General features: G+C 38.2%; 1 protein-coding gene across 1 annotated transcript in view; it reads left to right on the forward strand.

Moving 5' to 3' along the window:
- wdr11 (WD repeat domain 11) overlaps nt 1-24209 on the forward strand; it is a 62683-nt gene that overhangs the window by 29305 nt on the left and 9169 nt on the right. Inside the window, exons 11-23 of the mRNA XM_087803314.1 lie at nt 1183-1267; nt 4863-4969; nt 6569-6644; nt 7931-8039; nt 8599-8720; nt 9950-10097; nt 14594-14700; nt 16806-16920; nt 19081-19252; nt 19337-19445; nt 21388-21450; nt 21710-21775; nt 23903-24092. Of these exons, the coding sequence (XP_087659440.1) occupies nt 1183-1267; nt 4863-4969; nt 6569-6644; nt 7931-8039; nt 8599-8720; nt 9950-10097; nt 14594-14700; nt 16806-16920; nt 19081-19252; nt 19337-19445; nt 21388-21450; nt 21710-21775; nt 23903-24092 (1469 nt within the window). The remainder of the gene's footprint in view (nt 1-1182; nt 1268-4862; nt 4970-6568; nt 6645-7930; nt 8040-8598; nt 8721-9949; nt 10098-14593; nt 14701-16805; nt 16921-19080; nt 19253-19336; nt 19446-21387; nt 21451-21709; nt 21776-23902; nt 24093-24209) is intronic.

Raw genomic sequence — 24209 nt, forward strand, 5'->3', positions numbered from 1 at the left:
CCTTTTGGCTAAGCTCTGTTTCATCACCACTGATCGGTGGAGTGTCTGCATAACTGCCAGTGCTGACCCCCAAGACCCCAAGATACTTCAATTCCCTACTCTTGGGGCAGGATCTCTGAAAGTCAGTCAAATATTTTTTGAGAATATTTTTCATATTTTCTTTTGAATTTCAACTCTTGTATATAATGAAAGTAAAGTTCCATACTGAATCCATACTTTGACTTACAAACATTTCACATTTCAAATGAAAAAGGTTTTATTTTTTTTAAACTTTTATTACAAGGTCAAAATAACTGTCAGGAGCTGTTGTATAAAAAGACAAGTAAACATTTCAATTGTTGAAGAAAAGCAAGAAAAGTATACTACCTGCTGTAAGTTTGTGCAGCAGTTGTTAATGAAATGGATGAAAAGTTGTTTGTATTAAATCAATATTGCCGTGCTATCTTTTCTTTCAATAAAAATCGCCCACGTCTGAAGGAAATCAATACGAGCTGCTTTACTTATGTTCTTGTTTCTATATCATGACCCACAAGAACACGAACAGAATCTATTTTTGCTCCGAGTTTTAGAGTTAATTATGCTCAAGCAACTGTTGTTTGGTTCACGTAATCTACAGATTCTAATCATTTAAATTTGATTAAAAGTTTAAAATCATAACAAAGTTATCTCAAGACACGTTGCAGTTTAAGTAAAACTATGTAGGAGAAAATAAATGTAACCTAAATAAAGGAGCTTGCGATATTTAGCTGTTGTGATGAGCAACATCGTTGACTCTCTGAACAGATAACTCCTAAGAACCAACTTAACAAGGTTTTCGGCGACGGAGAAACGGCATGTCAAATTATCTGACGTCAGTTCTGGGTTCAGGTCCTCACTTTTATTCAGGCTCAGATCGAAAAGTAATCATAGAGTTGGACCATATTTCACAGCAGAAGATAGGATAATGCCGTATTTCCATGGCTGGGTACCAAAAGATTGTGTTTTGATGTGTTGCCTCGCTGCACACCTATCGCAGTGAGAGAACACACCGGAGTGTCACACCGATGCCACGTCTCTGTGATCGTGCCGGAGGCTAGAGGCTGCAGTAATAACTGTCTGGCTTCCAGCAACAGTCTTTATGTGATGTTGTTTGTGTGATGCCTTCAATTTTGTTTTTTTTTGTTTTTTTTCCCCTCTCCCCAGGAACCAGTAATGGCTCTGTTCTGGTCTATAACCTCACTAGTGGTGTTCTGCACAAGGATCTGAGTGTCCACTCTTGTGAAGTCAGGTGAGCGATGAGGCCGTCTTGTCTTTGAGCTTTTAGGTTTTTAAATATTAATATTTGCTTCCTCATAAATTGAATGGCCTGAAAAAAAAAGTCTAAATGTTCCTCTCTTAAAGCAGCTCTGGGTAGTTTTGGGTACCTTAATATTTTTGTTCTAAAATAACTTATGATGACACATCAACTTAAAACTAGTTGAATGACTCGTATACCATGTTTTGTGTGATTTTTATTTTCACTGTAAAAGTTATTGGGAATGCTGTGAACATGCTACATATCAGGCTGTTTGTGGTGGGGGGAGGGGTAAATACGGTACCAAAACTGAGTTACGTTAAAGTTATGTTATTAACAAAGTCTTAAGAAATAAGACCTTAGTACAATAGAAGAACTTTTAAATCAAATATAGAAAACGTTGTAGGAAAAATTGAAGAAAAGGAGTAAAAAAAACCAAACAATCATCATATTCACTGTGTTATCACACGCCGCTTTGTTTATACAACGGGTCCCTTGCAGGTGCGGAATTCTGGGATTGATGGCTTTGCGTGACAAACCTCGATTCTTGACTAATCACAGCAAAGTGGGTGTGGTTATGGTAAACAAGATTTAATCTCTAAAGGGTTTTCAGTGGGCGGGGCTTAAAATTATTTTCTAATGTAAATATCACAACAGACACATACTGATGAGTACAATAGAGTCAAACATCTATTTAAGACACTTAAATCAACATATTAGTTTTTCAATGTAAATGTAAAATGTTGTCAAGTTATTTTCCCACCTCTGTATGACACACGAGTAAAATTTAGTGACTTGTTGCTGCTCAGTGGTGGGGGCTTGGCTTTCAGGAGACTTTGAAGGAAGGGGATTGGACTCTTTAATTTAAAATGTCCCATTTTATCCCCATGTTTATCTCCCTCTAGGTATGCAAAGTCTGACACCGGAGTCAAAACTACCCCTTAGAAGTAGAGAATTTAAAGTATTCAACTGTACATAAAAAATAAAAGTTTTATTGAAAGTATCAGATGAGAAACATCATCCATATCTGCTTCTCCGCCACTTTTTTCATAATCTAAATGACACTGATCAACTTCTAACTGGATAAAGCTGTTAAAAAATGAACTTGCTGATGCTTGCCCATGAATCTCTTAATGCTACTTATATTACAAAGAAAATATATTCTGATACCGACACCAGTGCCACACTGTTCCCTCAAGAAACTTTAATAAGAAATTATGCAACTAATCCTACCAATTTGAATGATTTAAACAATCTCTATGAAGTAAACACAGTGTTTCTCCTTCACACTGCTGACTCCACTGTTGCGTGGGCTCGCCAGAACTTCCTAACACCTGGGATTTGAGCTGTGTTGCTTATTTCCTGCTCTGAAAAAGTCAACAAAGATTTCCTTTTAATCTTTCACTTTCTGTGTTGCATTCAATTATCTTCAGCTCGGATTTCACACTTTTGTAACGATCCTTGTATCAAGTCGCTCTCTAACATTTACAACGTGTGAACGAATGGATAAAACTGTCAATCATGGGTGAATTATGTTCCTCTTTGACAATTCAACATGATGTTGCTTATTAAACCCTATCATCATTATCTGTGCCTCCTTCTCTATGACACCAGTTATTCTAAAGGTTCACCATCACGCTGCCTTATAGTCAACAAACACTTACGATATCCTGAATTGTATTTACTGTATTTTTTAGTGAAGAATGAAAAACCTTTGTGTGATAGATTTTGGGCAGCGACAGAAATATGACCAAGGTTGGCTGTCTACTGCTCCAGCCAGTGAATCCTTGGGCATTAATGACAATGGTAGTATGTAGTAAAGTACCCCCAAAGAATCTTAAGAGAATCCTTCAAAGTAGAATTTTAATGTGACAGTGATTCATGCTGGGGAGGAAAATAGTATTTTTTTATAGGATCGTAATATTTACACGCCTCCAGAAACAGAAAAGATTCTGCCCGAATCATGATTGTTCATGTTGCTTATGTTTCTTTGACATCTATTTGTTTTGTTCTTTTTAACAATCGGTGAAAATTGTCAACCCTTGTTTTGTTGTGTTTCCAAGCTGTGTTTATTGTGTAGCACATGGTCAAACCTTGAGACTGACCTGCCGGTGAACAGCAAGCGTATTTTTACCATTGAAAGAAAGGCCTGTCATAATGGGAAATTAAAGCTTATGTGAAGTCTGACCTCATTGTTAGCCTTTTCATAACTACAATTATATATTTATAAACCGGCGATCTGGGTTTATTTTTGATGTAATGGCTGTAGCATCGTGAAAAAAATGTTCCTGAGTTTGCGTTTATTTCGCTCTTTCCAAGATGATTAAAGTGTTTAATATCTGTTGTATCTGACTATGTAATAACAGTTAAAAAAATTACATATTTAATTATATTTTGTTTAACCCATGTGTTATCTCAGGGTCAAGGGCCTGGAAACATGTGTTTGTGGTATCCCTGAGGCAACACAAGGGTTAAAGTAAATAATCGTTGCAGAGAATTGAAGCTCATTATATCCAAAGATTAACCTCTTGATAAGACGATACATTTATCCCGATATCTTGAATAAATATTTCTCACTGATTGGTTTACACAAGGTCCCTGTTTTCTTGTCCACCTTTACATAAACCCATGAACATAATTGATATTTTTCTCCTTTTTATTTTGCACATTTATGCAACACTTATTAATGCCAAACACAATTGATATCTATGAATGCTAATTTATACTCATATCTCATACTTTTCTACTTGATATGGCTCATGTGATAATGACTGTTTTTAAGATTTCGGTCTATAATCCTGCGTATTGTTTAACCAATAAACCTCGTTTATTAGAGGTGTCTTCATTGTCTGTTTCTCTCGGGTAGACTTTCGTTAGTTTCTCAATAAAATCAATGTGCTTCTTCACTGGATTAAATATTCTGTGGCATCCATTGTACAAACTAAAATCCTAGACTTTTAGTGCTTAGAATGCTTTATCGACAAAAGAAGCCGCTCCACAGGAATTAATTTAGCTCACAATTGAAACAATTAATGCTTTTAAAGGATTGATTTGAGGCAAACTCCTTCCGTTTAATCTGATGGGTCACATTAATGAGGGAAGTTACTTTAAACCCGAGCCAGCTTGACTGAGTCACGCCGACACAATGAATCAATTTCATCAACACACTCCAAACCCAAACATTAGCATCTAAATGGTGCCGTCGGATCTGGACTTTATTTTTTGGCTTCCGTCGGTTCGGCTCAACAGAGTAGGAATGCAAATGACACCAGCCTCGGTTGCCCCAGTACAGCCCTGCCAAAGGACTCGTGCTCCGTGGCTTGTCATTTGCATTTGGTGGAGAAATTGACTAATTAATCATCCCGCTATTTACCGTCTCATTACAGGTTCTTCCTCCAGCGCTGGGCAAATAACTCAAACGTCTTCACCCCTGGATAATCTTTTATTGTGCATCCAACGTCGCCTTTTTTCTTCTTCTTTGTTTGTAACCTTTCCAAAGTGATTTACTGTTGGAACCTAATTACCTTCTTGCAGCAAATGTAACAGTATTTCCACTGAGTTATTGAAAACTAACCTTTTTCCTTCACAGGGGTATCGAGTGGGTCAGCCTCACCAGTTTCCTGTCGTTTGCGACATCTTCACCAAACAACATGGGCCTCGTGAGAAACGAGCTGCAGCACGTGAACCTGCCGACGGGTAGGTGACAACGACTCTTTAGGGAGTCTTGATGAATGAATTCTTCTTACAGCAGGTTGAAAAATGGCAACTCTGCTCACTTCCTTTGGTCCTAGAAGGAGATTTTTGTTCCTCTTTGTGTTATTTTTTTTAAATTGAGGTCCAAAACTCCCAACAGCGATAAGGGCCTACCAAAGAGAGTCCTGCTTTTGAAAGTCACACCATGAGCAAGACAATTCTTTCCTCGAGGGACAAGCGTGTTGGTGTGTGTTCATGTTTTCTGGGGAAATTGGCACCTACAGTAGACACGATTACGTTGAAAGTACGATAACAGTAACGGCTGGATTGTAAAGCAAGGTGTTATTTTTGCAGTTCACATGATTGGCTGCTCTTTTATTTGACTTCTAAGAGGGTTCCACTCTAAGATATGTGGCTCCTCGGAGTGCAATCACATTATTTCGATTTTCTTCACTGCCAGGCTTTTATATTCCAGTGTTTTTAAGCGTCTTCGATTTGTGGTGGGGTTTTTTTCACTGACTAATGAGCTATAGCTTTTTTGACATTTAAAGGGTTTATTTTTCAATTAATAATGTTGATTATTTTGTAACAGTGAACACAGACCACCGTAGAAATCTTGGAATATTTTGAATGTATCCTTGCTTCAAGGCGTCACATCAGAGGACAGCACTTTTTTTAGTCCCACTGACTACTTCGCTGTGTCTCACTGAAAGGTTGTGTGTTTTTACAAATCACATCTGCCACGAGCCGCTTGATCAACCACAACAGAGATGTAGGAGAAGTTCAAAGGTATTCTGGCTGCACATCCGAGCTGCCACAGTAGCTGCTTGTAGCCATCACATCCAGGACGCTGTCACAGCAGGGTGCACAAAATATTTGCAGATGAAAGCACTCCCGAGAAAAAGTTGTGCTATAAATTCTTATAGCAACACATTTGACTGTTTTTGCACATGTAGAAAAGTATACAATTTATTTGATTACCTTAGACTATATTCAATCCATTATCCATTTATCCATTTGTCCATGCATCTTTTAAATTCACTGTGTTTAATATTGAATGAACAAAATAATCATTTAAAATATCTCTCTCTCACTAGATTAACGTGGATAAATTAGACTTTTCTTCCTCCCTTGTGTCACATTTGTGTGCTTCGACAATCTGATACATTTGACTCTTCGTGCCTCCCAGAAAGATAAGTCGAGTAACAAAAGACACTCAGGAAGAACGCCGCATTAGTCTTGAGTGCATCGCTGCTCTTTAGAGTTTCCCTCATCATATGTTCAGAACCTTCTTCCCCTCCGGTAAACAGCAGTCTCCTTTGCATTACGTGAAGGTCAGCTCCCTCCTAAAAAAAAAAAAACACCTCTGGGCTTTCTCTTCTGCATCTCTCACAGGCCACTGTCTCGAGCTCCATGCAGCTCTTGAGAGGAAATCTGTCACTGAAGGACATTAAGTGGCTTTGTAAATGTTTGCTGTGGAGGAAAGTTTTGAGCCATTCGATCTCATTATCTGGACAGAGCTGGAGTTCCTTTATACTAATAAGAAAACGGTTTGTCTCTGTTATCTGAAAGTCTCAACTGGATTTGTGTTGCTCCTCGCAGGAAGATGCTTCGCTTTCAGGGGAGAGCGAGGAAACGACGAGCCGCCCATTGAAATGATTAAAGTCTCTCATCTAAAGTGAGTGTCCTTCCTCACCCGTCACAATAGAGTTAATGGTGCACACTCTTATTCACACTCTGTTATGCCTAATAGAACCAGGTCTGCTATCCACATTGTATTTCTGTGAATGTCTCTTTCTCTCAAGGAATGCTTTTAAGATGGAAGTACTACTTAAAATGTTTTTTTTAAATCAGCTCTTTTTTTCTGAGCAAAAAATCACACGCTTCGTTCAGGGGCTGAAACACAGAATGTGCATGATTTCATATAGAACATTTATAGATTGCCTGTTTTGGAATTTGCGGCACTGGCAAGTTTAAGAGACAAGCAAATGAAGCTAAAATATTCATGCTTGTCAAAAAAAAGCAATGGATACTCAACGATGCCTGTATTTTTTTTAAGTCAATTTATCTACAAAAGAAGTACAACCAACAAGGGTCCTTGCTTCTTGCTGCATTGTCATTATTTGAAGTTCCACTCCAGACTCTAGTATCATTAATCGGGTAGTATAATAATATAATAATAATAAAAGGTAATTATAATAATATAAAGTCCTGTATGAAGAGAAGGGGAAAACCGAGTGAATATTTAAAGATATTAAAGTGATACTTCACCCAAAATTAAAATGTTACTCATTTTCTACTCACCCTTATGTTGACTAAGGGTTTGGATTATTTTTAGAGTAATACTTTACTTTTTAGAGTTATAGACAAATATGTTTGTTCATTGTAACGTAGCAACTGCAGCTCAGTTTTTTCCGTCTTCATCTTCGTCCAAAAAGATACTTTAAAAACATCCAAATACCTCCATACCGCTCGTCTGTAACGCCCACCTTGCATTGAAGCCTTGACATGAGGAATGGTTCCGAAAAAACTTTGTTTTTAGTTTACGCTGCTAGGCTAGCAACTTAAAATATAGAAAAATTTAAGTATAATTCTTAATGTCGAGGGTTCAATATGAGATGAACGTTACAGACTAGCAGTACAGAGGTATTTGGATGTTTTTACGTGCCTCATTTTGGATGAAGATGAGTCCAGTCGCTACTTTAAAAATTATTATTAATTAATCATTATTACACATTAGCTGTAAAAGGGAACGGATTAGTCTGAAAATAACCTCAACCCTGAGTCAACATGGGGGTGAGTAAAATTAAATTTGAATTTCTAATCCTACAAAAGCACAACCAGTGATTCTTTATGAATATAAAGCCAAATAAAACCAAACATCTTGCTAATAAAATAGTATTGAGGGATCCAGTTGTCCAATTATCGAGTCTAATGCTTCCTTTTATGACTGTCTTTCAACAGACAGTACCTGGTGGTGGTTTTCAGAGACAAGCCGCTGGAGCTGTGGGACATCAGGACCGGGACTCTGCTCCGAGAGATGGCCAAGAACTTCCCCACAGTCACTGCCCTGGTATGAAGTGACGCAGTCATAACTCAAGCCTTCGTAGAGCATGGTGGAAATCCACAGAATCAATAAGCCACACTTTATGCCGCGGCAACACTCATCACTGAATTTCCCTCTTGTAATGGTCTTAAACAGCCGACCTCTCTGCCTTCGTCTGCGTATGAACCATTTGAGAGATTAGTCTGAACAAATCCTCGCGCTCAGCAAAGAACCGTAGCCTTATTAGGCCGGAGAAAGCCTCATAAAACAAGAGTTATGCAGGACAAACTTTACAGTCCAACCATAAAATCCTCCATACTGCAAATAAAACCGGCAGTATCCTTAATAATGTATGCTAGACCCCCCTAAGAACAGTTTTGCTGTCTTATTTCCATATTGATTACAACCCGGAGACTCAGGCTCAGGTCCACAGTGAGGTTGGAAGCGCTTGGAAGGTAAATCGTGACGACTTTAGTGCCATTTATGTGATCATTTCCATCTGCCTTTTTCATCTCTCATTATGCCAATGTGATAAACACACCTCGGGTTATTTCCTTCCACCCATTCTGTGTGTGATTTTTCAAAGGAATGGTCTCCATCTCACAACCTGAAGAGTCTGAAGAAGAAGCAGATGGCTGCGAGGGAGGCCATGGCGCGGCAGACAGTGTCTGACGCCGAGCAGAGCAGCGTTGAATCCTCGGTTATAAGGTCAGGACTGTAAAGTGTTTTCATTTGACTCTTGGTAGCTTTAAATTACAGTATAAAAATGTCCTTTTAACCAGTCAGTTAATCCCCTGGCAGCTTTGTTCTATGACCAAATGGAGGAGTAAAAGGAAGTTTGAAGATAATTAAACTAGGGGTCAAACTTATAGCTTCGGTCCAATTATATGCCTTTTTAAACCTCTTTTTGCTGAACACTATTTTTTAAAACAGAGTGAAAATCACAGATTCAAGTTCTGAGCTCCGGGACATACTCCGTATACTCTCTATTATTTAGAAAGCACTTAAACATTTTGCACATTCATTACATAAATCACCAAAACAGTTTTTGTGTAGCGTGAGTTCTCCCTTGTGGAGAGTTCTCCCTCTGCACCCCGGATTACTCTGGTTCCATCCAACAGACTGAAACATAAAGAGGTCATTTGATGACTCGGAGTTACCCCGTCCGATGACCAGCGGTCTAGTGTATTCTGCCTCTCACCCTGAGTAGCTGGGCTCAACTTCAGCCCTCCCCTTTTTAGAAAAAAAATAAATGAATGTCGTAGTAAAGTAGCAGAATTAAATAATTGTCATCATTACAGACGTCAGAGAAAGTGATTTAATGGATTAGCAGATATTTTCAAAAATGAAATGTCTTGGTTATCATTATCATTTTTAAGTCGTAGTATTATCTATCATCCTTTTAATGTTATTTTTTAATAATTATTATTATTATAACTAATGTTAAGAAGGACATTTTCAAATGTAAAATGCCTCAAAGAAAGGGAAGTGAAAAACATGAACGTGAAAAGTTATATTTTTGTCATAAAACATAAATGTATGCAATAACATTGCTTTAAAAAAAAGATCACTTCCCAGTCATGGTTTGTTATATTGTTCATTTGTCATCAGCAAAGAGCTTGTTAGTAGTGTAGTGAAAGTCTTTACATGCACAAACCTTCTGCTAAGAGCTGCTGAGGGAATCTTGTAATGGGCCTCAGGCACTTAAAAAAAGCACCTAATGGCTTTAATATTGATGTTATATATGCTGAATTATATATGTTCATTTCAAACCTTTCTGTACTTTCTCAGAGCTAATCAACAATAGTATTTTCCAATAAGCCCGACTCGGACAGTCACCAATGCAGTATGCAGGCACATACAAAAACACAAGAGGCTCCCATGAGATCCTGAGAACAGCAAAAACAAATCTAACGATGCATCCTTCTGACTTCCAGCCTCCTGCAGGACGCAGAGAGCAAATCTGAGACGAACCAGGCCATTTCAGCCAGGGAGCATTTCGTGTTCACCGACACAGACGGGCAGGTGTATCACATCACCGTGGAGGGCAACACCGTCAAAGACGGAGCTCGGATTCCCCCCGATGTGAGTCATGAGACTTGATTTGATTCAGGTTGTTGGTTTTTGCACAACAACTCTGTGATCCAGGGCTGTGTTATACATTGACAAGAGGGTGGATACTGAACTGGAACGTCATGATTACTCATGTCACAGAGGCATTCAGACCTATATAAAGGACTATGATTGAAAGGGGTCGCTAGTTAGTGACCTTAAAACGGTGACATTAATCAGGTTGGGAGTCAGAGGTCACTCCGAGGCATTGAAAGAGATTGGTCGACAAACTGTTCCGCCTCAAATCTCATTCCTGATCAACCAAAGTATTGTTTGGTGCTTGAGTAGAAAGACTTGGAGGTCACAGTAGAAGTCAACTGATTATGTTGTTCTTCGCTTTGTCTTCTCTCGACCTCCACCAATCATTGTTCAGTACGACTGAAGTGCCTCGTACAAGGATAAGCATTTCTAAGGATCTACTCAAAACAGTTCATGGAGTATCACAAAGCTAAGATTCTGTTGTCTGCCGTGTATTGACTGCATGAAGGGGGGCAGTCTTTAAACCCACACAGGATTTGATAACCCTAAAGTTTAACAAACTTAAAGATTAAAAGTTCAGACTTTTCTGGGAGAAAGATAGGGAAGAAAATATTTTTTTGGAATTGGTCCAGCACTGTAGAGCATTTGACCACCATGTGGTTTCATGTGAAAACTCCTCTGTTTTAATAAATCAGAGCATAGACAAGTCGACCCAGAAAAGGGATCACCAAGTTTTTTCTCATGCCCCCCTAAGGCAGTTCAAATGATTTTGCTTGCATGTGTGTGATAGATGGATGGATGAATGGATAGATGGAAAGAAAGAAGAAAGATTCAAATTCCTTTGGGAAATTAGTATTATGCCATCGAAATATATTTCGGAAAGCGAAAACATTGCCTTGATTCAACAAAAAAAAGTCTTGTAGCACAATTTTTAATGAAAAAAGTTTGATTGTTTAACCTGCAGAGACTTAGCTAACAGTAAAAAGTTTTAAATCATTTTGAATTTTACCTATAGAAAGTATGAAATCATATTCTCGAGTTTCGAGAATATTATATTTAAGTTATTATTTTAGAATAATTCACTTTAATATTTAAGTAATCAGAAACCTATTGTTTGTAAGACATAATAACAAAGTTATACAAATAATATATATGTGTCCAATATCTGTATATCGGCATCATCAGCGTAAATATGAGATTGACCAGGACGATGCTGAAACGTAAACAATTTTATTCACTAAACCACTCTAAGGAAAAAAGAAAATATATTTACAGCAGCTCCCTGAGAGGGATGACGACATGTCTTCAGCTTGCAAAATGGGGAAAAAAATAAACACACTCTGTAGTACTTTAATACTGTACGACACACAAAATATGTGCGGAAACCTTGACGGTCCTCTCCTGTAATACACCATACCACTCTTGCCACCAGGACTACTTTGTGAACCTCTTATCCAGACGGTGAAACCACACACCTTTATGAAAATTACAAAAACATGGCAATTTGTTTAACCAACTCTGAAGTTCAAATTCAAAGAGCTTGACTTTAAAAACTGATTTGTTTAACTTTTCTGTTTGTATCAAGATGGGCCGTCTTCCAAAAACCCTGTTGCATATTTGATACTTCTCCGTGTCCTCCAGCCCTCCTCTGTAACTTATGTATTTGTAGAGTAAATAGCTGGGAAGTGTGTTTAACAAGCAAACATTGCAGCAGCCTCTGTATCCGTGAGACACCTGAAGGGGACAAACAGTGTCTGGGTGTAAAGCTGATGCCACAATGACGACACACTGAAATCCCAAACTTATTCTCTGGAGAAAACATTCAAACAATACATTTGGAAGTCATCTTTAAAAATCCTTGTCGCACTCGGTGTCGTTAAAGTTACTCAAAGAGCCGGCAGCTATCAAAACAGTCGCTCACAAACAAACCCTCAAGGAGAGCAGGTACTGTGGGATTGATGGCAGGTCGCCTACACCGTCTCTGTTTGGAATGAAAAGTCGAACACGTAGATTAGATTGGGTCTTAAAAGTGGAGTTGTCTCGGAACATTGTGTGCCAGGAAAAAAAAAAAGCAGGTGACACAAATGGAAAATGAAATAAATGGGCGTCTTCATATGAAGATAACGGAAGGGAAGTGACTGATGGCTCTGTTTCCCTTTATAAGTTAGACTGTCAATACTGGGCGACAAACTGATTTATGATCAAACACATTTTAATGGATGGCAGGAAAAGGAAATGAAGAACACTTTCAAAGATTTAAACAAGATGAATTGAGATGTGCTTCTGACACTTTATTATTCCTTGAATTCATTTTTTTTTTAGGCTGCTTTCTTTCAAAGTAAAGACACAGTTTTAAACCTGCTGCCGTTGTTGCAGGGCAGACTTTGAGTGGTACATATAAAATATAATGAATTAATTAATTAGAAATAAAAATGCTTTTTATCTTATTTTTGTTATATTGCATACACATTTTTTTTGTTGAAATGTGGATAAAATGTAGATGCTCTACGGCCAAATAAGGCACAGAAAGCAAAAATAATCACTATAATTTCTGTTTTATCGATTTTAATTTTCTGAAAAGGTGTTTTGTTTTGAAAAAAAAAGTGTATTGAAACCTAGAGATGCTTGTTTTGGTCACATTTACTTAAATAAGCCTGTAAACTAGTGGAAAAAAAGTCAAACACAAACTATGTGAGGATGTCTTTTTGCATAGAAACCCAGGGACCCTGCTTACTCAGCTTTAATGCTGGTTCTTTTTTCTTTTTTTTGCAGTTTTGTTTCTGTGTGTCTGTGAAAATCATGTCTCGATTAAACTGTGCAAAAAAGTTTGCGTACCTCTGCATTAGATGATAGGGGGTGCTTAAAAGTCAACTAAAAAAATCGAATGTCTTTTCAAAATAATTGCAGAAAATGCTGATTATCAGAAATGAATGACAAATGTTTCGTTGTTCTGGATTACCATCCGACTCTACAAAACCTTTGAAGGAATAGTCACTGTTGAAAGAGAGCTGCTGGTCTTATTTGTTCATTTGTTCCTTTAAAGTCTTATGGACTGCTGAAATGTTTAAACGTCAAGTTTATTTTCAATTCTTCCTTATTGTTTCTCAATATAAAACCTTTTTAGTTTTAAAAACGTTAATCATTTTATGCTCTAAAGCAGTGTTTAAATTCCACTGTAAACTAGTGGAAAATTTATTTTATATGATGTCGGTTTGTTAATATAAAATCCCCACATTAAACCTGTCCTCGGTGCACCGGTGCCAGTCCTTGAGACATTGACATGAAAAGAAAAAAAAATCTATTTATTATTACTGCCTAAAAGGTTTTTCATTAAAAAAAAAAGATTTTTCTCTGAAATAACATAAGTATGTCACTCTTGGCCAATGAAAACAAGCAAAACCCCAACTCTAGAAACAAAACCTCTCTTTCAGAGCTCTCATTCCATTTAACTAATGCTTGAACACAAACATGTTGGCAAAACTAGAAGACACATACAGAACACCATACAATCCAATACACACAAATGCAAATGCAAAAACCTGAGATCTTGCTGATTCAGCGTTATGGTGAGAGGGCTTTTTTTCAGGTTGTGCTATTGTATTTTTTACTTTTTTTTCTATCTGAACGTTGTGAATATAATGTTGACATTTAATGTGGTACAGGAAAGGTTGGCGACCCCTGCTCTATAGTACAAGCCTGGTTTATTTATTATATATTATTAATCTCATCCCTTTTTTAAAAATGTTTGGCTGGTTTAGTGTCGTAGTCATCATATTGCTAAATGAAGCATGAAACTTTTCGATTGTGATTTAGATATAACAATTTCATTCGCCTCACATTCACTTATCCATCCCATTCTTCAGGATCTCTTGCCACACTGCAAAAGTTTCGATATTGCTTGGAGCGTGAAAAAAAAAGAGTCCATTTCAAAGCAGCAGATTGGATTGTTCTGCCGTCTGCGTTTCTCCTCACTCAGTACCTGCATCACTTGAGCCCGGAGAAACAGACACCCCGGGTTTATCTGGGGATTTAAAGTCTTATCTCCTTGACGTCTGCAGATTCATCGCTCAAAGATTTGCATACTCCAAAGGTTTTTACGCCTCACAGGGGATAATAGGAAATCTTTATATCTGCGTCAAGGAAACCAACTATAGTGACCTGAGAAGTTTTATCCTGTCATCTACTGACTCGGTGCCAAGCTGGGCTGAGAGCCGCACTCTGTCAGGTGGTTTAATCTTTCTCAAGCTTAGGCTGCCACAGAGATATCCCTATTCATCTTGTTTTAATGCCTTCTCCAAAAGAGAGATGGGTTATTAGATAAGCGCTGAAATTAAAGCTTCAATTTCAAAAATCGTTTCAACTGTCTTGGATGGGAAGAAACTTTATCGAGCTTTCTTTCAAGACTTGATTTCTTCAATATTTATAGAAGTGGTGTGAGTACTTTGTTTTATTCTTTAACCATTTTTTTGTCTTTTTTTTGTAAATTGCAGGGGAGTATGGGAAGTATCGCTTGCATCGCCTGGAAAGGAGACACGCTGGTTCTTGGCGATGTTGACGGAAACCTGAACTTTTGGGACCTCAAAGCTCGCCTGTCGAGGTAGAGCTGAGAAATGTTTATTTTTTTTTAAGTATGTCAAACTGTTTGATTATTCCGTCATCACGGTGACTGCGTTGTGTTGCACGGCTGCACTAGATCTCTGAGCCGTCTCTTCTGTGGAAGCACATGCACTTTCATTTCCTGTAGCCAGAGTTAGAGTAGAAGTAGGAAGTAGAGCACAGACCACCTGTTGAGTTTGTCTGAGAGAAACAAGAGTAAGTGTGCCAATCATGGGGCGACCACTTGGAAAAAAGACTGAAAACATTTTTCAACATGAAGTGAAGAATGTTTAAAGTAAAAAAAACGACAACGGACCGTCTAATAACCTCACCTTCGTCCTTCTACCTACAGTTGGTTCTTTTAGCTCCCAGAACACGGCCAATTGTGCATTTGGACCCTTCTCAATTGATTTTCCAAGGAAAAATAAATGTTGTTTTAAAGTCACTTTATAAATTTAAAAAGATATTCAGAAAGTTTTTTTAAAGTTTTCTTTTTCATTCTATATCTGTATACCGTATTGTTAGGAGTATAAGGAACACCAGATTATAAAACATGCGGATAAATCAAACTTTATTTAACCCGTTAATAACAACTGTCAAATATTGTAATGCTCCCATAATCCATCAAGAGGTGTGGCTCACAAAAGTCGTACTAAACAATTTCAACATTTCAGCATTTTTACTAAAGCCATGTACCACGTAAAATTGGTTTAAGGTCAGTTCGCACAACCAGAGTAACTATAGTACATGAGACACACCAGATTATAGTTCACACTGTCGATCTTCTACTAAGTGAAAAATATTTTAGGTGCTAAAATTACAGTAAATGCTATAAATGCAAATGTACATTTAATAGCACCGGTTGTTTGAAAGAATCAAAAGAGGCAAACATTTGAAATTGCAAAAGATCAGATATTCTGCCTCAGTCTTGCATTATACCTCTTTGTGTTCCTGCCAGAAAGTGTGTCAAAGGTTCAGATCATGTGCTGTTTCTCGAGTCAGTTACTCTCAAAACTGGCCCCGAGAAGTCCTGATAAAAACTTAAAAATTCCCAATTTTAGTCTCATTTATAAAAACTGCAGGCATTAAGAGGAGAGTGTTCTCTGTCCTATTTAACGTCTCCCGAGGGTGAGAAGTTCAGACATTTTTAAGTGCTTTTGAAAGTCATTCCAGGATGACAGGGTGGAAAATTTAAAAGCCTCTTGGCCCGAGCTCCATTCTTACTCCGAGGATCATCCTCATCACTGACAATGACGATGAGCAAAGATCAGAAGCTCAGAGCGTTTTCAAAGTAAAGACCACATGGTTTATCTTTTACATCAGTTCGGGAAGGTGCTGGCCGAGCTAAAATCCCCAGAAATATAACACAGAGTTTGAGGTTTTTTTTCAATAGTGAAAGAAGTCCATCAAGTAGCATAATGTTCTTTTAAATGATGTTTGGAATCAATTATTTGTTGAGTTGTCACAATTGCTGCAGAAACTTGTTTTTTAATTAATACGTTTTATTCTTATGCCGTTCAAAACATTTTGTTAGGACACTTTTACATTTATATTGAAATGATGGCTTCAGGACCAGAGGAGAGAAATCTTTTCACGCTGTTGCTCCTAAGCTTTGGAACAATCCTTCTCTCTCTTTGCGCTTGATGGAGTCTACTGACTCCTTTAAGAAACATCTTAAGACGTTTCTATTTGTTCAGGCTTTTCCTTGATTTTCTGGAACTCCTGTTGTGTTATCAGTTTTATCTTGATCTTTAAAGAATATACTTTATTGAATATTGTTTTGATTGTTTAAGCGCTTTGTGACCCTGGTCTGGAAAAGCGCTATACAAATAAAAATGACTTGCTTACTTACTTGCATGTAATTTATCTTTTACATATTAGTTTAATATTTATATATATATTTATTTATTATTATTTAAAAAAAATGTACAGGTTTCTCATAAAAAGAAAATTAAGTCACCATGTTATGTTATTTTCATGTTATTATAAGATATAATCCATCTTTTTAAATTATATTGTTCATAAAACTAAAGTATTGAAAAGTAAAGATTAAAATTCAGTCTCTTTTAAGTTCCTTAGTAACCTTTTTTGCCTTTAAAAAAAAAGGGGAATACCGACTCATCGTGGCTGGGTGAAGAAGATCCGCTTCGCTCCGGGGAAAGGCAACCAGAAGCTGCTGGTGATGTACACTGATGGAGCCGAGGTGTGGGACACCAAAGAGGTGAGCCATCCCTGAATCATGTCTGCTGTCGACGCTCGTGTCCGCAGTGCTTCCCCCCCCAGGCGCGTCTGCTAGGCTTAAATACACAGCGACAAAGCATTCACTCCGCAGCACTCCACAGTTTAACAGATTTATTGTGGCAGATTTAATGCCGGCTTGTGGCACCGCAATCACTGAGGCGCGGCATTTCTGCATTACAGCATATTTTCTAAGTAACCGCTCTCACGCGGTCGCTGGTGTGTGAATGCTGTAATTGTGCGGACGTGTTTAAACAACACGTTACAAACCACCGTACAAACACACGGACATGAGCCTTGAGAGGTTCTCATTGACGTATTCAAACATTTGTCTGAGGATGGATGAACCTCTATTCTGCTGCTGACGTGCACCTACTTTCACTTTAACTGTGCTCAAGGGCGTCGTTGGTTCTCGGGAATGTCTTTGTGATGCTCCACCCCCATCTTTGACTTCTCCTGCACCAGCATCAGTTAAACTATTAATTTAATCTGATGGAATATATGGGTTTTATTTTAGCTACAAGAAACTTTCCGCAGGTGAAACAACAGATGGAAAAGATACCGAGGGAACTATAAAACCGGAGATTAATGAAGGGGCAGGTGTTAGGAGGGAAATTGGTTTTATTTGTGTAACACTTTATTTTGCCACTGCTGAAATGTTTTTTCCACAATGAAAAGACAAACATAGACCAGGTAAAGACATTCATCACATTGAAATCTTGGGTTTAAATCAGTTAACGTTGCAAAAGTGGATCAATTATAATATAATGTTAAACCAAAAAATTAAAAATGACGAGGATATAATAGCCCCATCAGTTTTCCCTTTTTTAAGTTTCAATTTTAGCATCCAAACGTATAACTACAAAAGCACTGTGACCGTGCATACCCCAGCAAGGAAGCTAATCAGATTATATAAAAGATAAGCATACAAATACAACCCTAAAACGATTTTTTTCATTCAATAATTTTGTTGGCAAAGAGAAACTGAGGACTTGGGATAGGATCGATACTATAAGTGTGAATAGCTCTAGCAAGCCTATCCCAGTTTCTTCGGGCGAGAGGTGGGGGACACCCACAAAGACATTCAGCCATTCACACTCATATCTACGGACAATTTCCCCAAGATCCCAATTAACCTCTGTGTGTTTTTGGAACTAGGGAGGAAATTTGAGTGCCCTGAGTAAACCCACACAACACGGGAAGAACATACAAACTCCACACAGAGAGGTCACAAGTTAGCTCCCTCCTGAGCTGGAAGCGAACCAGCAACCTTCTTGCTGTGAGGCGATCGTGCTAAATCAAAAAAGTATCTTATTACTTCATTCAGAAAGATCAAACTTCCCCATCGTGGGAGTAATAATTGTATTATTATATTAATCTTATGACCTACTACTATAGGACAGGTTGGTGGACGAATGGACACTCACAGACTCTCTGGGCAGGTCGTCCAGACGAACTGAAGAGCATCATTATAATAGGTGCTAAAGAGTTTACTTGAGTCACAATTTTTTAATATTAAACCAATCATCTCAGAAAATATTAAGGACAAATGAATGTCAAAATGTTACATCGTGCTGCTTAAAAAAAAACACAATAATTACAAACAATATAAGTATTTTTAATTAAATTGGTAATTAATTGGTTGAATTTCTTATGTTTAAGTTTGTAAACTGCAATAGAGAAATGAGACAAAGGTTCAGATGTTATTGATACAGCTGTGAATCACCGAGCCAAGTCAATAGGAAGTATATTAAGAGCACCAGTGGGAAACCGCGCTGATGTCAAAGCAACACTTTGAGTTGTGTGCAGGGTTTAGCTTAAGGCAAAAAAAGTAAAACTACTCTTGAATCACAAATGTCAAAGGTTGTGTCCAGGGAATGAAAACTGGGAACAAAAAGAGCAGTAGATTACACAAGTATTTCTGCGACAACTTGCAGTGCAAACACTCACATTCCCACTTGACACACGACTTTGGTTGAAGGGTCTTGGGCTGAGGACCAAGAAATGTCTAGATGTATGTGAGTAATAGTAAAATGTATTCATCCAAACATTTTCTTAAGTCACAGTCAGGGAAGCGTGTCGTGTTCACTCCTTCTGAATGATAATAAAGAGTCTCACAATAATAATCTCCATCTTGCTTCAGGTGCAGATGGTGAGCAGCATGAGAATCGGCCGCAACGTCAACTACCGTGTCCTGGACATCGACTGGTGCACGTCAGACAAAGTTGTGCTGGCGTCCGACGACGGATGCGTCCGAGTCCTGGAGATGGCCATGAAGTCCGCCAGCTACCGAATGGACGAACAGGATTTGACAGGTTAGCGAGAAGAAACCTTGAGCCTCGACACCGAGTCATAAGATCAAATATGCATGCGATGGTTCATGGGATTTTTTCCTTCAGATTCAGTTTGGTGTCCTTACCTGCTGCTGCCCAGAGCTGCTCTAACACTTAAAGCCTTCCTGCTGCTGCAGCCTTGGTCAGGAACCTTCACCATGGACATCACTCAAGTGTAAGACTATTTATTGTTTCATACAGTGATATTAGATTCAATCTTATATGAAGCTAAGAACAGCCGTTCGCTTGGTAAAGTCAAACTTTTCGATTATAAGCCAGTGAAAGAGCCTTCAGGGCACTGTTTTGCTCACAAAGCTCATCAGTTCACCTGTCTTCTTCTCACTCAATTTGCAAATATGAACCTCCCACGCTCCCTGTAGAGTGGAAGAAAATAGTGTTGAAAAAACAGGCAGTGTCCAGTGGGGTCAGACTGAACCAAACTTTTCACACCAGTCATCTGTGTGCTATTCCAGCATCCTCGTTCCTCTGCAGCAAACTCACTTTCATGCCTTTTTTAACCGCTGTAGCCCGAGGACATCGCAACAGACATAATTAATCACTTCCACGTTCCTTTTAAGTTCGAAAATGAATTCACGGAAATCCCAAATGTTGGTCTTAAAATATTGATATTCAAGTACAGTGAGTGTTTTCATGGTCCTTTGAGGAGATTGATCTTCTTAAATTGTGGCAAAATGTTTCTTTTAAAAGCAAGAATTTTAACACATTTTTGCCAGAGTTTCATCCGCAAGCGAAAAACGTATCAAGGACAGTATTTCACCGTGTGTCTGAATGTTCAATATTCAACATTTTGTTACTGCAATTACAAACGTCGCACGAGCTTGTTCTTTATCTCTTGTCCTTTTAGATTCGATTAGATAGATGTTATTAATCCCTCTGGAGATCTCCTTTGGGAAATTGGGTTTCCAGTTCACATCCGATGATATTTAGATGGAACAAAGGTCAAGGGAGGACAAAGTGTAAAATTAAAAGAACATAGATCAGAGAAAATAACAGAAAGAAAAGGATACAAAAATTAACATAGAATATTATCTTTTCACTCCTTCCCCCAAACTCAGAATTATACAATCTAATAGCACGAAGAATCTGATCTATGCTCTTTATATTTGCACTTTTTTATGTCATGCACTTTGTTCTTTTTATTTGCACTTTGTTCTTGTTCTTGCTTTCATGAAACTTCTGTACCTTCCATCGTCTGCTGTGCACTGGGAACCTTAATTTCCTGAAGGAGATCTCCAAAGGGATTAATAAAGTCAATCTAATCTAATATAAACATGAACATACTACTTGGATCATAAGCCGACCACCTGACTGGCCACATAAAATGACTCGTCTGGCAGGATTTGGGCCCCTGTGCCTTGAATTTGAAACGTATATTAGGCAAAATAAAATGAGGAATAAGCAAGTCGATAAATACCAGAAAACTCTTTCCATCTCACTTTTTAATCTCCTGAAACCTGTGTTTCAACTGCTCTCTTTGGCTCACTCCCTCTCAGTAAACTCATCGCTAGTGCTGCTTGTGTGACTTTAATCATCGATATGCAAAACCTCATCTAAACCCTTTTGTGTTCCCCCTTTTTAAGATCACAAACATTTTTGATGAACACAATCCTTCAGGAGTTACTATGACAATTAATCCAGATTTACTCTTTGGATAAAATTACATTAAAATATGGTTTTTGTTTGGATTCTTTGCTGCAGAAATCGTTGCCCTTGTGGAGTTAAACTAATATAGGGACAAGTGAAAATTGTAATATTAAGTATTGACTATATGACATTTTCTTTGCGATTGATTGCTAAAATTTAATCAGAGATGGTATGAGATAAGATTTTAGAAATGAATCTGCTGAGAACACGATCCACAACTATTAAAACGAGTAGATTTGTGAAGAACCTTCAGAAGGGGATAAAAAGCAATTTTGCCTGAGCGACTGAATCATTTGGTGTCTGTAGAAGAAAAGTGAGTGAAATTAAAAACTTGTTTTAATTCAATACGGTAATTCATTTTAATAGCTGCCTCCACTTCAACACGAGGTCAGGTGCTGCTCAAGAACATTGTGGGGATCCATTCCACTGATTATGCCTTGTTTTTGTTCCAGGGACTACAACGAGAAAGGGGAAATAAAGGGGTTGATCCAGGAGCAGCTCAACTCCCTGACTAAGTAAGTAGTTTGAGTTCTACAACACTGATTGTGTTGCGGTTTAGTGTGCGCTGAATGGGCCACTTTATATGCTAATACATTTTTTACGTCCTGTATCGTCACCTGTGAACGAGGGAGTTCTTTTAGAGAATGGCTTCAAAAACAGCAGGTCTGCGAGATAAGAGACGAGTCTGGATGTAACCGCCGCCCCACCAGAGCTGCCGTGTTGCCGAAGAGTAACTGACTGTGTTCTGATTGTTTTCCCTGATTGGCTCCCCAGCGACTTGAAGAGTGTTCTGCAGGACCCGGAGCTCAGCCTGCTGCAACGCTGCCTCCTGGTCTCAAGGTGAGCACAACAGAACTCTTCATTAAGGACTTATTTGTTTCCCAGCATCAATATTTTAAGCGGTTCCGTTGATTTATGTGGGTTTTGGGACTCGGTCGTATTTTCCACACAATCTCATAAATTGATGATGATTTTCTGTCTGGAGCTGCAGCTTCGGTAATAATAAAGTACTCGAAAATTACAAAAAGCGGCGTCTATGAAAATTACACTTAATAGGCTCATCAAGAAAGTGGATAATGCGTCCCTCACGGCAGGAAGTTCCCTCTCATTTATTACAACAATTAAGTCTTTAAATGTGTAGGTTTTTTGTCAACAGCATAACTCAAACTGTCAAATGCATTTTCATTTACTCTGAAGTATGGTTTAGTACGCATCTATCTTAGATTTGATTTTCCGTACTTAGATCCAGGAAGGTTTTTATTGTTGCATCCTTAGCTTGAATGGCTTCTCATCGCTGCTGCCAATAGCTCTGTAAAGCATTAGCAAAAAAAAACAACCTGAAACATTAAATTGAACACAGCACACAATAGAATAGAATGTGACAAACATGATTTGTGTAAGTGTTTAATTCATTGATTTCATATATTCATGATACATTACCTCCTTAGCTGACATTGTATTGTGCTTTTCTGGTGTTATCACTGGAATTATTCCCTCATATTATCAGTTTAGTCAGTATAGCTTAAAACGGCATATTTACAGTGGTATTTTCTGTTGACGAAATATACAGTATAGTGTGCTTTAAAGTTTATAGTAAATAAGGAACTTTTGAAATCCTGTCCTTGGGCAGGTGATGATAATGAACAAGTAGTATAAGAGAAATGATTTGTTAACAAGGGCTTTAGTGTTTTCTTTACTTGCAAATCAAATTTGTAATTTTGCCTTAAATTGAAGAAAAGTCAAGTTTGGAAAGTCGCAGATTAGAACAAAAGTGTGTGTTTGCTTTGATTCACTTAAAATCTCACAGTTGAAACTCAGGTTGGATGTGAGCCTTTTACTTTCAGTTTTAATCCGTTTTTCAAGTCATCCTACAAGCACATCCTTTGTTTAACTCTGAAATTCAACTAGTCAAGTGTGAGTGGTTGTAGTTCTATGTTTTTCTTGCATCTTACTGGTAACCTTTCCAACTGTGTTCATAACAAGACCGACAAACTGGACTATATCAAAGAACAGATTACACTGGAATTAACTTTATATTGACTCAAGTGTCAGTAGGTTTACAATTGTTAAATGACTGTCTAACCTTTTAAATTTGTCAGTCTTTTCAATTAAAAATGTATTATTTATTGTATTTATTATCAATTACTCTTTCTTTCTATGATAAAGTATCTTCTTATTTAATTTCACCTTTAATAAATGCTCTCGTAAAATTAGGGTTTTTTTGTTACCGTTGTCAATTTCCTTCAACAAATCTCAATTAAATATACTAAACTGACATCATTATGAAGGCGGACATTTACACGTTAATTTATTAACTGTTCCGCGTGTCTACTGCGAATTTAACACACCGTAAGTAAGACAGACGTTGCCAGGAGTGATAACATCTATTCATTTTCTCGCATGTGAGCTGAAAGGACAAATGACATAATGCCTTCCAGAGCCTTCCAGGCCAAATTAAATGATTTTGTGCTTAATTTTCCTGTGACCTCTCCTCATCTATTCAGTCCAGAATCAATACTTGCTGAAGGCTCTCTGGCAGCCACAGTCAGGCGAGGGATTCTAACACAGAATATGGAGATCGTGAGGAAGATTCATCCCAGCTTGCCCAGAAAAGATCCCATCTTTGCTTTGGTTTTCCCCCCCAGCAGCCCACGAACTAAAGCAGTTAGTGTTATTAAAACTGTAACTTACCTGGGAAGTACAAAGGAAAAGCCCCCTTGACATTTTAAGTATCTACTCCGTGTTCAGACTCATGACTCTGCCTTTGCATCTGGACTCGTTGTCACAGCATTGTTAATGGTTTCTGGTAGCCTAGCAACAGCTGTATGCCGAGGGGAGATATGCTAAAAAGGCTGGAAGAAGAAATGATAAGAGATGCCAGTCAAGGAATAGACATGTAAAGCATTGGTCCTCAGAGAGCAGGGATAACGAGGAAATTGTATTAACTTGAAACTTTATGATCCGCAGGCTCTTCGGCGACGAGTCCGACCTCCACTTCTGGACCGTGGCCTCCCACTACCTCCAGTTGTTCGCCCAGTCCCGTCAGCTCAGCGTGAGCACGTCAGAAGGGCAGAGTCAAGGGGAAGTGGCTCGGGCGGCTCCTCAGAACCACCTGGACATCTGCCACGACGTGCTGTGTGACAGCTCCTACTTTCAGGTCAGTGAAGACGAGGCCCGTTTTGAAGAAAAGGGCTTGTGTTCGGAGAGATGGAAAAGGTCGACGGATCGCATGAATATATGCAGTGGAGAGTTGGAGCAGAAGTGTGAACCGTCT

Source organism: Callionymus lyra, chromosome 11 (genome assembly GCF_982586985.1).
Source record: "Callionymus lyra chromosome 11, fCalLyr1.hap1.1, whole genome shotgun sequence".
Lineage (NCBI taxonomy): Eukaryota > Metazoa > Chordata > Actinopteri > Syngnathiformes > Callionymidae > Callionymus > Callionymus lyra.